The following is a 13,958-nucleotide window of genomic DNA, read 5'->3' on the forward strand; positions in this document are numbered from 1 at the left end:
TTTGTTGCATGTTTTCCCCCGCGATCTTGTCAGGGCCGATCATACAGCAAAGCTGTGTGTGTGCTGCTAGCATTTTTGTCGGGAGAGCAGCATGAGAATTAGAAAATGGCGGACGCTGTCTTTTATCAGGAGTTCGTTCACATTCAGACACATCGCCGTGCTGCTGTGTTTGCCTAAATCCTCCAGATTACCAGCAGGGCTAACGGTTAAAATAGACAGGTCAGGAGACCTGCTGCACTGAGTCTGCTGGATACAGGGATTGAAGGAGAAGTCCTCATTTATAGGGTTTACGTGAACACACTCATCTTTATAATTATATAAATTGTGGTTATGTGTATATGAAATTACGAATAACAAATGTAGCAGGGCAATAAATCACTGTTCATTTCTTTGCATTTTAACTTTGTAAACTATAAACTCATGCGTCTCCTTGCGGTTTGTCTCATTTTGTAAGCTAGCTTCGTTCGCTCACGTTCTCCCCTGCTGGCCACGCCCACTCCTGCCCGATGCTCGCGGAGCTCCACGCACTTTAATCATGCATCTTTTGAAATAATTCTGAAGTACACTTTAACCGAAAGTGGGGGGTGTCATGGCCCTTTAATACTGTATTTAGTTGTGTTTCATCTGGTGCAAGCAAACAAATTGCTTATCATAGCTTATCATCATCTCGTCACGAAGCATGTTGTTAGGACGTGGGAGTTACAATGTAACCCGCTCACCTAATGTTTACTTTGGTAGTATTTATATTATTTGCTATTTAATAACATCATGTGAAACTCTGAATCTGTGTCTCATTTTGGAGGCTGCTACTGTCCATCGAAGGTCGTATTTTAGTCACAGATGCATGCTTCGAGAGCCTTTTTAAATTAATAAATGAAATACACTGTTTTCCATCAAGGCATGCCAGGGTGCTGAAATATAATTGGCTAAACTGGCATTGGGCAGGTTAAAATTACCATAACGAAGACAGACGTTACGGCATGTAACTCAAATTTCAAAGCAGAATTTCTGATTTTAGCATTGTTTTTCAGATAAACAAGAATGTTCACTTGGCATGACTCTTAAATATCAGCAAACATCTTATGGTATTTTTTATGCTTAAGAAGAGTTGAAAATTTACTTACAGCACCTTTAATAGTGTTTTAGTCCCCTTTAAATGTTAAAAGCTTTTGATAATTATACATTAATGTATTTACATATTTACAAACTGCATAACAACAGTTAAATTGAAAAAAATATCACACTAATACAAGGAATAAATGTTTTTAAAAATAATTTTTCGCATTTACATTTTATTGTCCTTTACAGAATATAACTTGAAAATTACATATCTGGTCGACTCTATAGACCAGGGAGACCCACACTGGGTCCTGTAGGGCTGGTGTTCTGCATAGTTTAGCTCCAACTTTCTTCAACACACTTAAAGAGACTTATATTAGCTGGTTCAGGTGTGTTTAATTGGGATTGGAACTAAAATATGCAAGACACCGGCCCTCCAGGAACAAGTTTGGGCACCCCTGCCATATACAGTGCATAATCAATATAAAATAAGAAACTTAATCAGTATGTAAACACTTTTTTTTTCTTCTTTGTTTTTATTAATGTTAATTATATTACAAAACCCAGTGAACAGTACAGGATATTAACCTATATATTATTTCAGAATGTACTTATGTACCTACGCCAACATTTATTAAACAAAAATAACATTTAAAATAAGTTATAAAATACAATACTGTACAAAAATGTAATTAAATGAAAAGAAAAAATTAATCCATTTAAACTGTAAAATAAGTAAACAGGTTTACTGAAATAAGTATTACTAAATAATAAAATAGAGTAAATAATAAAATAAAATATAAATAAATATAAATAAAAATAGAGTAAATAATGACAGAAATTTATTTTCTGGGTGAATTATTCCCTTTAACCTTCACGTTACACATACACATCCTCCCCCAACTGCTGCGCACGGCAGGTATCTGCAGCGTTCTCAGCCATAGGTTGTAGGGTGTTAATGAAAATGTTTCTATGATGGACCTCCAGGATTCCAGAATGAACAGCGTCTCTAACCTGCAGTCTATGGGGGACATGCTCAACTCTTCCCAGGCCTCGATTGCTGGCCTCGGCAGCTACGGTGGGCTCGCAGGCTTGGGTGGAGGCCTCGGAGGTCAGCTGCGAGCCGGAGGACGTATGTCGGCCGGATCTGGCGGTTCCAGTATGTCCGGGGGTCTGAGGTTGAGCCAGCTGAGCCAGATGGGAACCACTACCGACTCCCTGTCCCAGCAGCAGCAGCAGCAGGCCGCCGCCCTCCGCTTTCCCCTGTCCTTCCAGAACCCTCTGTTCCACCTCGCTGCTGACGGACCGCAGCTTCACCACCAGCACAGTCGAGCTCAGCCTCCTCCTCCGCTCCTGCTGGCCCCAGAGCCGGACGGTTCTCACCCTACTTATATCCCACAGTTTGCACATGGTGGTTTCTCCCGAAGTGAGGACCTCTCCACCCTCAGACCCGGCCCTCATCTGGGCCAGCCAAGTATTATTCATTCTCACAGCTACAGCGACGACTACAGCCGTCATAACCAGAGCGACTACGGGCGACGACAGATCTCCATGCACATGCAGGTATTTGCTTGTTTTAAATTGCTTTGACTTGAGGCAAGGATGTCAAATTCTGTTCCTGGACGGCCGCTGCCTCTACACAGTGTAGTTCCAACCCTGCTTCAACACACTCACCTGTAGGTTTTAAACAAGCCTAATGCTGATGATACACAGGGCAGCTTATTTAGCAATGATGCTGGGCAACTTTGGGAAATTATGCCATAAATGGGCAACCGGATGAGACACAGGGTAACTTATTACGGCAACAGGCTACAGAGACAATACTGCTGCATTGCTCTGCAAAATTGCCCGGCAGCATTGCCCAAAAGGATGAGCCGTGTATCATCAGCATAAAGGATTTAATTAGTTAGATCATGTGTGTTTAATTAGGGTTGGAACTAAACTGTTCTGAACTGCGGCCCCCCGGGAACTGAGTTTGACACCTGTGACTTAAGGTGTGGTCCCATTTACTGCAGCCTTTAATATCAGTCGCTTGTTCACCTCTTTAGGGTAGGGAAGTGAGGTTTACCCACACAGCTCCTACTACTCCATTACACTCACCTCCATAAATCTCACTCCATTCTGGGTCATAGTTTAAGTGAAGTAGTGTTTCCGGCATGGGAGTCAAGTGAACTAACAAGGTGCTAAAAAACCGTCTTTAGCATCAATTGCAAGTTCACCTCCTGACTCCATGATGTCAGGTTTACTACTAGTCCATTGCACACATCCACCTAAACGTTAGATGACATTCAGATGACAGCACTAAACCTTGGAACTAACTATGCAGGTGCACTAACAGGTCCACTGGTTTCAGACTTGATAGAGGCTCTCATTGCAGGAACTTTTTGTAATTCCTAGAACTATTGGCAGAAGTAGTCCACAAGAACTAGGAATGCCTGTGAGGGAACTTAATTAGTTCATACTTTGGTTTAGGGTCTAATCAGCAAATAGGAAGACCCTAGACATGAGATGGGATCAGCAGATAGGATATAACACTTATACAGCAAATAGTTGGTTAGCACTTGTTACGACCCTGGTCTAGGGTCAAGGATCTAACATAAAGTGGGGGCTCGTCCGGGATGTTGTTAAAAAAAAAAGACAAAGAAATGGATCCAACTCCAAGGGTTCATAAAAGTGATTTAATTTGTCCAGTGTTGTTTTATTTATTTATTTTTTCAGAGCCTGTGCAGATGAAATGAAAGAGGCAACACACTACCAGTGCTGATTAGACCCTATACTAGTAGTTCCTATATGCGGGATAGCCTCTAAACGGGTAGTTCCTAATTTCTGGTCAGACCCTACATTGATAAATAGGAACTACAAGTGTAGGGTCTACCCAAGAAATAGGAACAATAATTGTTGAGGTAGTTCATATTTGCTGGTTAGAGCTTACAGCATACAAAGCGAATAGTGACTACCAGTGTGTAGTCTAACCAGCAAATATGATCTAGTTTAGTATCCAGTATAACCAGTAAATAGTTCCTATATGCTGGTTAGACTTTACACTGATAAATAGGAACTACCATTGTAGAGTCTAACCAGCAAATAGAAACCAGTGTTTGTGGAATGTGCACTTGTATATCTGTTAGCATGGCATCAAAAGGTAAACCTAGCTCCAACCACGGCACCCTCCATCCTCCAGTGGTCAGTTTTATTCAATGCCACATTTGACAATAAGGTCGCTGACTTCCAGTCAGAGTAGCAACCGAGAAAATGGCCTGAAAAGAATTTAGTTCTACTACTATGTTCCTCTTACTAACTGGTGTGAAAGCCCCTAACGTGACTATTGAGGCCAGAGTAGTGAAGTTTACTAACACAGCTTTTGCTAGCTGTACTCCATTACATTTACCCCTCAATCCTCACTCCCATTTGAGTCATGGCACCAGTGTTAACCGTCTGGTTCTACTCACTAAGCATGGAAGACAGGTGCATTAAAGGATTAGTTCACTAGTTCACAGTTAGTTAATTACTCATCCTCATGTCATTCCAATCCCCTCGTCTTTAAAACACAAATTAAGACATTCTAGATGAAATGTGGGAGCTCCTTCATCAACCATGGTTCAGAAAAGGAACCAAAACATTGTCAAAACAGTCTATGTAACTTCAGTGGTTAAGCTGTAATTATACAAAGCCCTGTAAACACTTTTGTGTGATAAAAATACTGCAAAAAACTTTGTTCTGCAATGTCTTTTGTTTCAGATCAGGGTGCATGTTTACTACAGGCAATGCAATACTTGTGTGTTGCGCTGCTGACTCTAATGGCAATACATTTATTGACCTGTAGTTAATGCACCGGTGTATTTACAGTTGAACCACTGAAGACACATGGACTGTTTTGACCATGTGTTTGGTTTGTTTATTGGACTTTGAATGTCTAGGGACCTGATTTGTGTTCTGAAGATGAACAAAGGTCTTTTGGGATTGTAACAAACTGAGGGTGAGAAATTAATAACAGAAATGTACTTTATGGGTGAACCGAACCTTTAATAAGAACCAAAAAAACCACATCTTCTAGCATAAGATGCTAATGCGCCTCTTGAGGGGGAGGGGGGTTTTTCCTTTCACATCTCCTAATAGCAGATCTCTTTTCCATTCACATGAGGACGATAAAGTTCACACTTAGATTTTGCTCATGTTCACGTTGGTCATGCGAATTCACTGCTCTGAGCAACAGAAAAGCTGGTTGGTTTGAAAGTGTGTTCTGTGTGAGCTGTTCTTTATACAACACTATTGACAATGAACCATGGGCATTTTTTGCACTCAAAATATTGCTGTAATTTCACTGATGTGGTTGCACTGTTGAAACAAATGGTAGCATCATAATAAAAAGCCACAAAGTAGCTCTTGAAGACCTTTATATTGTATATAATCAAATGTAAAATTGGACACTCTAATGCTAAAGTTGGCATTAGAGTGGATTTTGGAGAAAAAAAAATGAAAAGAGATAGTTTACTCAAAAAATTTATAATAATTTACTCCACTTGTTCAAAACCTGTTTGAGTTTCACTGTTGTGTTGAACAAATGAGAAGATATTTTGAAAGTGAAAAGGAAAAAGGTAACCTAGGGCTGGACAATAATTTGATATTAATATATATCGCGATAGATTTTTTCAATAATGGTGATATGATTTTTAAACTTATTTCTGATATTTTAATATACATTTGCATATATATATATATATATATATATATATATATATATATATATATATATATATATATATATATATATATATCCACTAATAAAGCTCTAAATGTATTAAAACTTAATTTTTTTTTATTTTACCACGTTATAAAAAACAAACACTTGTTTGAGGACATAAAACACATTTTGTATTTGCAGTTTTCCCCGATGCGTTTATAAAAAGGTGCTATATATATATATATCCTCACTGCTGCTTAACCTCCCGGGCGATTAGCCCGGTTCAGCCCGATAAAAGCCCTGGCTCGCACTGGCCTGACAGTGGAAATGCGGCTATTGACTTCCATAGTATATCGTTTTTTCTACTATGAATGTCAATGGTTACAGGTTTTCAATATTCTTCTTTATAATATTTTCATTTGTGTTCAACAACTCATAAAGCTTTGGAACTTCATGAAATTGAATAAATGGTCAGTAAATTCGTGTTTATGAGTGAACTATCCCTTTAAATAAGGTTTGAAGTTAACAGTTTTTGTGTTCGTTACATTGCATTTTATTGCTAAATTCAGGTTGGCCTACAAAAATATGTATCGTTTATACTGTAATTTGAAATGTGACAATACTCCTGGTACTGTTTTACAGGAAGGATTCATTGTTTGCTTAGTTTTCTTTTCAAGCCAATACCTAATGCTGACAAATGAGCCAAGCTGATTTATATATGAGTGTCAGAAATGGTGGATGTTATTTAAGCATGTGTCTTGTGACTAGGAGCAGCAGCAGATGGCAGGCATGGCATCGCAGACTGGCACATCTCATTCATCTCTCGCCACTCCTCCTTCCACTGTTCAACCTGTTCGTCAAAGCTCCATGGCTCCTCCCACGCAGCGCATGAAATCACAACCCTCACATCAGCTTTCTGTGAGCTCTGCCGCTGGTGCCCCTGCGTCCAAAACCAGGCCGCAGAGCGGAAACCTGCTCCAGTCCCCGGAGTCTGGCTTCGGGGGCCGGCAGCAGGGCCCTCGGCAGCAGCTGTCTGTCAAAGACAGCACCCCACCCGGCCTGCCGCATCAACAGAGCTCCACCAGGGAGAGTCAGGGATCCCAGGGCTCTCAGGGTGGAACGCCGCAGTCCACGCAGCAGTCCAAATCACATCAGGAACGGCAGCAGGTCCAGCAACAGCATCTGCTCAAGCCTACCATGAGCAAACAGGTGTTCAAATCATAAACCATTCCTACTGTCTTGTGCTGGGTGATTAATCAAAATGAGATGTAATTGATCACAGCTGCGATTGTCATGCACATCTTGTCAGGGAAGCATGGTTGTGTGATCAGTAGTAAATCTCCTCTGAATACTAGAAGGCGCTCTTTAAAAGGGCCAAACACCCATGATGAAACTCAAAAATGATTTTGCCAAGTATGATGCAATCCTGGATTAACATCTATGCTGATCCTGGAACATCTTTATTATTTGAAAAAGTAATCCATACCTATTCCCTACCCCTAAACCCAACCATAACTGTAAGTACTTCCCCAAATCAGGGGAATAATAGTTGGATAACAATCATGTAGAACAGCATCAACCTAACTGTAAGCCTAAACTTCACATAAACTGTAAACTTGCCCCTCAAGTCTGATTGGCTGATTGGAATGTAGTTTCAGGATGTTAATCCAGGAACATGTACTACTTGCTGAAATCAGGTTGGCCGATGAAACCGAGGTAATGTCATTATAATCCTTGGCTGCGTCCAATATCGCCTACTTCTCAAATATGTACTACATTTGAATTTACTACATGACGGTTATAAAAGTATGAATGTGGAATTCAGACGTACTACATCCGCCATTTGTAAGTATCTCGTGACCTACCGACATCAGTTACGTCAATTCACTCACATTCATGAACTCTCTCACTGTGCATTATGGGGTAGCGTGGCATCCCTCGGATCTGCACTTTAGAATCTTGCCAGTAGTAATAGATCATTCTTCTTGCGTACTGTTTTTTGAATACATACTACTCAGCTTGCATACTGTTTTTAAGTACTATATAGCAGTGGTCCATAACCTTTTTATCACTACAGACCGATCAACGCTTCCAATTTTACCGTTGACCAGAGGCGGTGGTTCGTAGGTTGCTAGGCGACCATCGACCGCTTTCTCAGAGGATGACAAGCTGACAAAACATTGCTGATACAAGTTTTACTTATGGAGGAAATGACAAAGCACTGCAGTGTTTTGGTGCTCTGTGTTTGTCTGAGATTATTAGTTCATCGAAACGTTTATATACGATACAAGCTAAAGCTAATTTGGTCAGCTCATGTCACGTGACTTGTGAACGTAAATCAGCCTTAAGCCGCTCAACTTAATTGGAAATAACGAATGCGCAAACTCTAGAAAAGAAGCAATATGCGAGCTGCCCCTTAAAGGCTGCCGTCATTTGCAATCTCCAGCTGTTGATCTTCTTGCACAGACATGCTGGATTCACCTGCTTTGTTGACAAATTAGCTGCTGATCTATTCCTTGGCAGTTTGCAGGTTCTTCACTGGGCCTTTTCCCCTTAGCAAAGAAAATTTCCAAAGATGACTTTCTTACTCATTTTGCTGCCTGTGGGTTTAATTTTGGAGCTTAAGTGAACGAGATGTAAGCGAGAGAATGCGGTAATTTAGAAAAAAAAAAAAAGAAGACTTTTCAAAATAAAGGTCGTTCAGATGATAACCAAAACGGAAATCATTCATGATTTCCTGTGGGGACGGTACCAATTGATCCATGCCGGTTTGCAGCCCGGTGGTTAAGGGGCCACTGCTATATAGTTTGGAAGTGATTTGGGACGCAGCCCCTGTGTCCTTTTAAACTGAGAATTTAACTGTTCTCATTGATTCAGCATGAGTAATAATCACACAACTATTGAATTATCCAGCCCGATCTCACAAGGAAATTTAACTATTTAACATATTTTCAGAAATGTGGCAAAATAATTTTTATGATTTTTAAAAAGGCATGCCATGAAACTAAGAACTAAGACATACAAACGAGATTGTACAAATTAGTACGAATTAGCCACAAAATTATTGCTATTGCAGTGAGGTTGCGTTCAATCATCTCAGAAGGATTTATTTCAGACACTCAAATGTTGTTATGAAGTGAGTAAAGAGAAGAGTAAAAACATGTGACCTTTTCAAATGCAACATTTACTTTACATTGAGAAGCGACGCAAACGACAACACAGAATGATTATCTCAATGTCATTCAGTGTTGCCTCTCTAAGATTTTTCCCAGCTGTTGTGCCAGCCTTTAAAACATCTTCTACCTATGACGTTATTTCAAAATGTTGTGGGCGCAGTATTATTATTCATGTAATACGAGCATGCGAATCTCTTTGCTTGCGCAACAATTTTTATTGTTCGTACACAAAACTTCTAGCACGCCCTCAAATTTACCCTGCTCAAGCGAAGATTTTCTTGTGCACTCTTAAATAAACACTGCTTAAGTGTGATTTAGAGCGTTTATACAACAAGCATCTCTCCAACATTTATTAAATTTGCTAGAAATATTATAGTAAAGTGATATAGTAAATAATATAGTAAAGTGAAGCGGCTATAAACTCCAGCAAGATAAAGTGATTGTATGCAGAGCACTAGACCTTTATCTATAAATATAGTATAATTATGGAAATGTGTTCATCGAAACTAAGAGCTACATCGTGTTTGCTGGCCTCACGCAGCGCACAGCCCTGTCAGTCAGTACATTTTAATGTGTGTTTATTACAACCCGCTATTAAAAAAGAAAAACTGCAAAAACTAAAGGTTTTGAATGAGAAGCTGTAATGTAGCCGTGGTGGGAATGGATTTTAGTGTGGCGCCCCTCCATGGAAGAATGAATGTAGCTGAAACCATGTAATTAAATCAGGATTTCCATTTTGAAACCTTTTTCTGCATAGCTTGTCAGTGAGCTACGGCTTTGTGTAGTAAATGCTGCTCCATTTGAAAGCATGTGCAGGTTTACTAGATCTGGCTCTACTGACAAAATGTGTATGAAAGTCATCTTTGATTAATCGCCCAACCGTACTCTCTGTTTTTTTGTCTAGTTGTGCTGAGTGTTGCTTCAGCTATGTGTGTGTGTGAACTCCTTTTCAAGTCATTTGTGATGGAAAGACAATGAAAAACAACTATTGTGATTCTCAAAGTTATAAAGCCATTAGATTGTGTTTATTTGTTTGAATGTAATTTTAGGAAATGTTTATAGTGTATGTAATATTTTTGACAAAGCAATGAAGATTATTAGATGAGCAAATCAAACTTAAATGCCTTAAATGATGAATTATTACAGTTAGCAAAATAATACACCACAATTTATCCTGAGCTTGTACAGTGAAAAAGGTGAAACTACTCTTTAAGTATATCACACATGGATTTTGTCATTTATTAAAGACATTTAATTAGTAATATCTTTTTAAAAACACAATATTCACAAATGATTCCCCTTTTTTAAATATAAAAAAAACATTTAGGATTTTGCTGAGAATATCACACTTGTACACCTTAAATATGTCACAAATACAGCTGCTAAATAAATAATAATAATACTTTAATAATAAAATGTTTTATTGTTTGGCACATATGTAGATTGCTCGCAAAAATTCTGCCAAATTTCTTGAAGTGTATTTTAACATTGTTTATTTAAATCAATAAAAAGAATTGTCAGCAAAGCCTTCAATTTTACCTAAGATTTACATTTCAAATGCAGCTCGGTGGCTCAGTGATTAGCACTGTCACCTCACAGCAAGAAGGTCGATGGTTCGATTCCCGGCAGGGCCAGTTGGCATTTCTTTGCAGAGTTCGCATGTTCACACTGTGTTGGTTTGAGTTTCCTCTGGGTGCTCCGGCTTCCCCCACAGTCCAAAGACATGCAGTACAGGAGAATTTAATAAACTAAATTGTTTGTAGTGTGTACTGTGTGTGTGTGTGTGTGTTTGTGTGTTTGTGTGTTTGTGTGTGTGTGTGTGTGTGTGTGTGTGTGTGAATGAATGTGTATGAGTGTTTCCCAATACTGGGTTGCAGCTGGAAGGGCATCAGCTGCCTAAAAGATATGCTGGAATATTCTGCGGTACATTCTGGTGACGTAACCTCTGAAATAGACACTAAGCCAAAGGAAAAGGAATGAATGTATACCTGCAGCTCTTCTGAAATTTTCCCTAATCACAATTCTTTAAATGCTTATTAAATTTTACAAAAAAGAAATCATGTTGCGGATATATTAATAATGTTTTGAACATTAATAATTAAACATTTACCTTGAGCACCAAATCATCAAATTAGGATGGTTTCTGAAATAGCACACAGCACTGAAGATTTAATCACAGCACTAAATTATCTTTTAAAACATATTGAAATATAAAACTCATTTTTATGTCACAAAATTACAGTTTTAATGCAATTTGAATCCAATAAATGCAGCTTCAAAAACAATTCACACCAAAAATGCCACCCAAATGTGAGTTTCCACACTCTCATGATGTTTTGCTGTATTCCTCAGGGCTCTTCACAATCTCCATCCACCCTGAACCCGCAGACCCCTGCCTCTGAGCGGACGGTCGCCTGGGTCTCCAACATGCCCCATCTTTCTGCTGACATAGAGAGTTCCCGCATCGACAGAGAAGAGTTCAAGCTGAAGGAGTACTCCAAGAGCATGGACGAGTCCCGTCTGGACCGGGTGTGTTTCTCTTTTACTCAACTAACCATAGCTCTGTGCACTGGATTTATTATATTTGGACTAATGCTGGTATACTTAAAGGAACCGTTCACTTTTTTTAGGAGGAAATATTCTTTTTTTTAAATTATTTTAAGTCACAACAGTTGAGTTTACAATTTTTTAATTCATTCAGCTGACCTTTCAGGTCTGGCGAGAGCATTGATAGCTTAGATTAGCATAAATCATTGAATCGGATTAGACCATTAGCATCTTGCTTACAAATGAAAAGTAAAGTTGGGATAATTTAAAGCTTCGCTCTTCTGTAGTTACATTGTGTATTGAAACCAACAGTAAATTAATGTTGATATGTCTAGGAACTATTCTGTCATTCCGATGATAAAATGACAGCGTTTTTGCAGGTTTCACAATGTCACATTCAAGACTTTAACACCTTTTTAAAACCATTATAAAGGAAATTTCAGACATACACTGCAAAAAAATAGCTTTTCTTACCTAGAGTTTTCATCTTGTTTCTAGTCCAAATATCTTAACAGTTCCTAAATCAAGAAGCATTTTCTAGACAGGTAAAAATCATTGGCTGTTTCTCAATATGTGTTCTTCAGCGGTCTTGCGTTCTCGTGCAACGTCATCATCAGCTGCCTAAGTTCAGTTCCAATACTCAAGACCGCAAGTACGGAGGAAGCGTGAAACTTTCCGGATGGCATGATATCGAGGACGCACCGATGCAGACTTGAGCACCGAACTCGCTCTGGAAGTCCCAGAAGTCATTGCGGCTGGAGATGGGAAGCGCAGCATTTTATTTAGATTTATTATTAAAGTTCAGAGATATCACTTATTTACCTCAGGAGTTTCCCTAAATGAAACGGTGAAAGCAACTATTAACATGAATATCTTAATAAAGGAATAAACACATTAAGGGTTGTTTGTTTGCTGAAATTCGTATTAAAATTTGTTTTATTTATATTGTGCAGAGTATATTTATAATGTTTTTATGCAAAGTATATATTTTGAAGAGGGGGGAAATAATAAATCGTTGTATGAATGCTGTAATGTTTAAATAATTTCCATTTAAAACGCGTGAAGGTCACATGACCATCAGGAAGAACGCAGCATCCCATTTCTCAAAGGACGCGTTCTCTGCCCTCGCGGTCTCCTGAGTTTGTTCTTCCGAGGACAGCCATTGTCTTGTTTCTAGAAATAATGAGTCAAAATTAACAGATTGTTCTTAAAACAAGCAATGTAATCTGCCAATGGGGTAAGCAAAATAATCTTGTTTCAAACCAAAAAAGATTATTTGAGTGTTTTAAGGAAAAACTCACTGGATTTGGACTTTTTTATTTTTTTTGTCTGAAAACAAGTTGATGATTTTTACTTGTCTAGAAAATGCTTCTTGATTTAGGAATTTTACTCTTAAGAAAATCTTTTTTTTTTTTTTTGCAGCGTACAAGTCAATATTTCAGTGAATGTAAGACTTTTTAAGGTCTAAATTTGTATTTTTTTAATTTAAGACATTTTAAGACTTATTAGAACCCTGCTGACATCGGATTTTAACTGACAGTGCAAATGTGGGGCTTGGTGCTGGAAACTACAGTATGTTTTAGGTGCTGTGTACTATTTTGTTGTGCCTGCTGCAGCCATGCTACATCAACAAAGTTCTGAGGCTAAAGGTGTAGTGTTCCTTTAAAAGTGCATGTTTAAGGGAATTCAAATATTTTTTATTGCTCAGAACATTTGAATGCTGAATCTTGCTGGCAGCTACATAGCTCTCTGCAACTCTCACATGATCACTCACTGAAGGTAACAAAGCTTCACGGTCAGTATCTGGATGGGAGACCATATGGGAAAGCTAGGTTGATGCCGGAAGTGGTGTTAGAGAGACCAGCAGGGGGCGCTCAACTTGTGGTCTGTGTGGGTCCTAACACCCCAGTATATTGATGGGGTCTCTATACTGCTCAGTGAGCACCGTCTGTTAGATAAGACATTAAACTGCCCTAGTAGCAAAGAATTCTGGCCCAGATTTGGCATAAAGCTGGCACAACAGGCATTCATCCGGCACTGGCATACAGCATGTGGGCCAAACATGGCCAGGGTTTGGCAGAGGTGGCACCGTCTTTAAGGCGGCACACAAGATTTGGGCCAGATGAAAAACGTAGTATTTGGCCCAGATTTAAAAATGTGATAAGTGGGCTATTTGAGCTTGGCCAGTCTTGACCCACATTTAAAATACACTAAAATCATTTTTGAGTAAAGAAAAAAAATTCTACCAATCAGGTCACTTTGAGAAAAAGCGTGCCCATAGTGTGCCTAAAGCGCATCACTCCATGGGTTTATCAATTTCATTGCAATCGTGACACACCAACCTATCTGGCCCAGTTCAGGCCCAGTAATGAGTTATTAACTTGGCTGAGACTTGGCCCAGATATGGTCTGTGTTTGGCCCTTGTCTGGAAGCCAGATTTGGTCCAGTCATGTACCGTAATTCACTGCGGCATGTGGGCCAAGCAAAACCTGGTT

At 39.1% G+C, this 13,958-nt stretch overlaps 1 protein-coding gene across 48 annotated transcripts in view; it reads left to right on the forward strand.

Annotated features, from left to right (window-relative positions):
* syngap1b (synaptic Ras GTPase activating protein 1b) overlaps positions 1-13,958 on the forward strand; it is a 242,814-nt gene that overhangs the window by 194,277 nt on the left and 34,579 nt on the right. For 16 of the 48 annotated variants that reach the window (XR_012391298.1, NM_001326467.1, XM_068213845.2 and 13 more), the window contains 3 exons: positions 2,047-2,622; positions 6,509-6,949; positions 11,269-11,445. Coding sequence is in view for 47 of the 48 variants with exons in the window: in NM_001326467.1 (NP_001313396.1) it covers positions 2,047-2,622; positions 6,509-6,949; positions 11,269-11,445 (1,194 nt within the window). In the remaining variant the exon portion in view is untranslated. The remainder of the gene's footprint in view (positions 1-2,046; positions 2,623-6,508; positions 6,950-11,268; positions 11,446-13,958) is intronic. The other 32 variants (XM_073924455.1, XM_073924465.1, XM_073924442.1 and 29 more) reach the window with 5 other exon arrangements.

This window comes from Danio rerio, chromosome 16 (genome assembly GCF_049306965.1).
Source record: "Danio rerio strain Tuebingen ecotype United States chromosome 16, GRCz12tu, whole genome shotgun sequence".
NCBI lineage: Eukaryota > Metazoa > Chordata > Actinopteri > Cypriniformes > Danionidae > Danio > Danio rerio.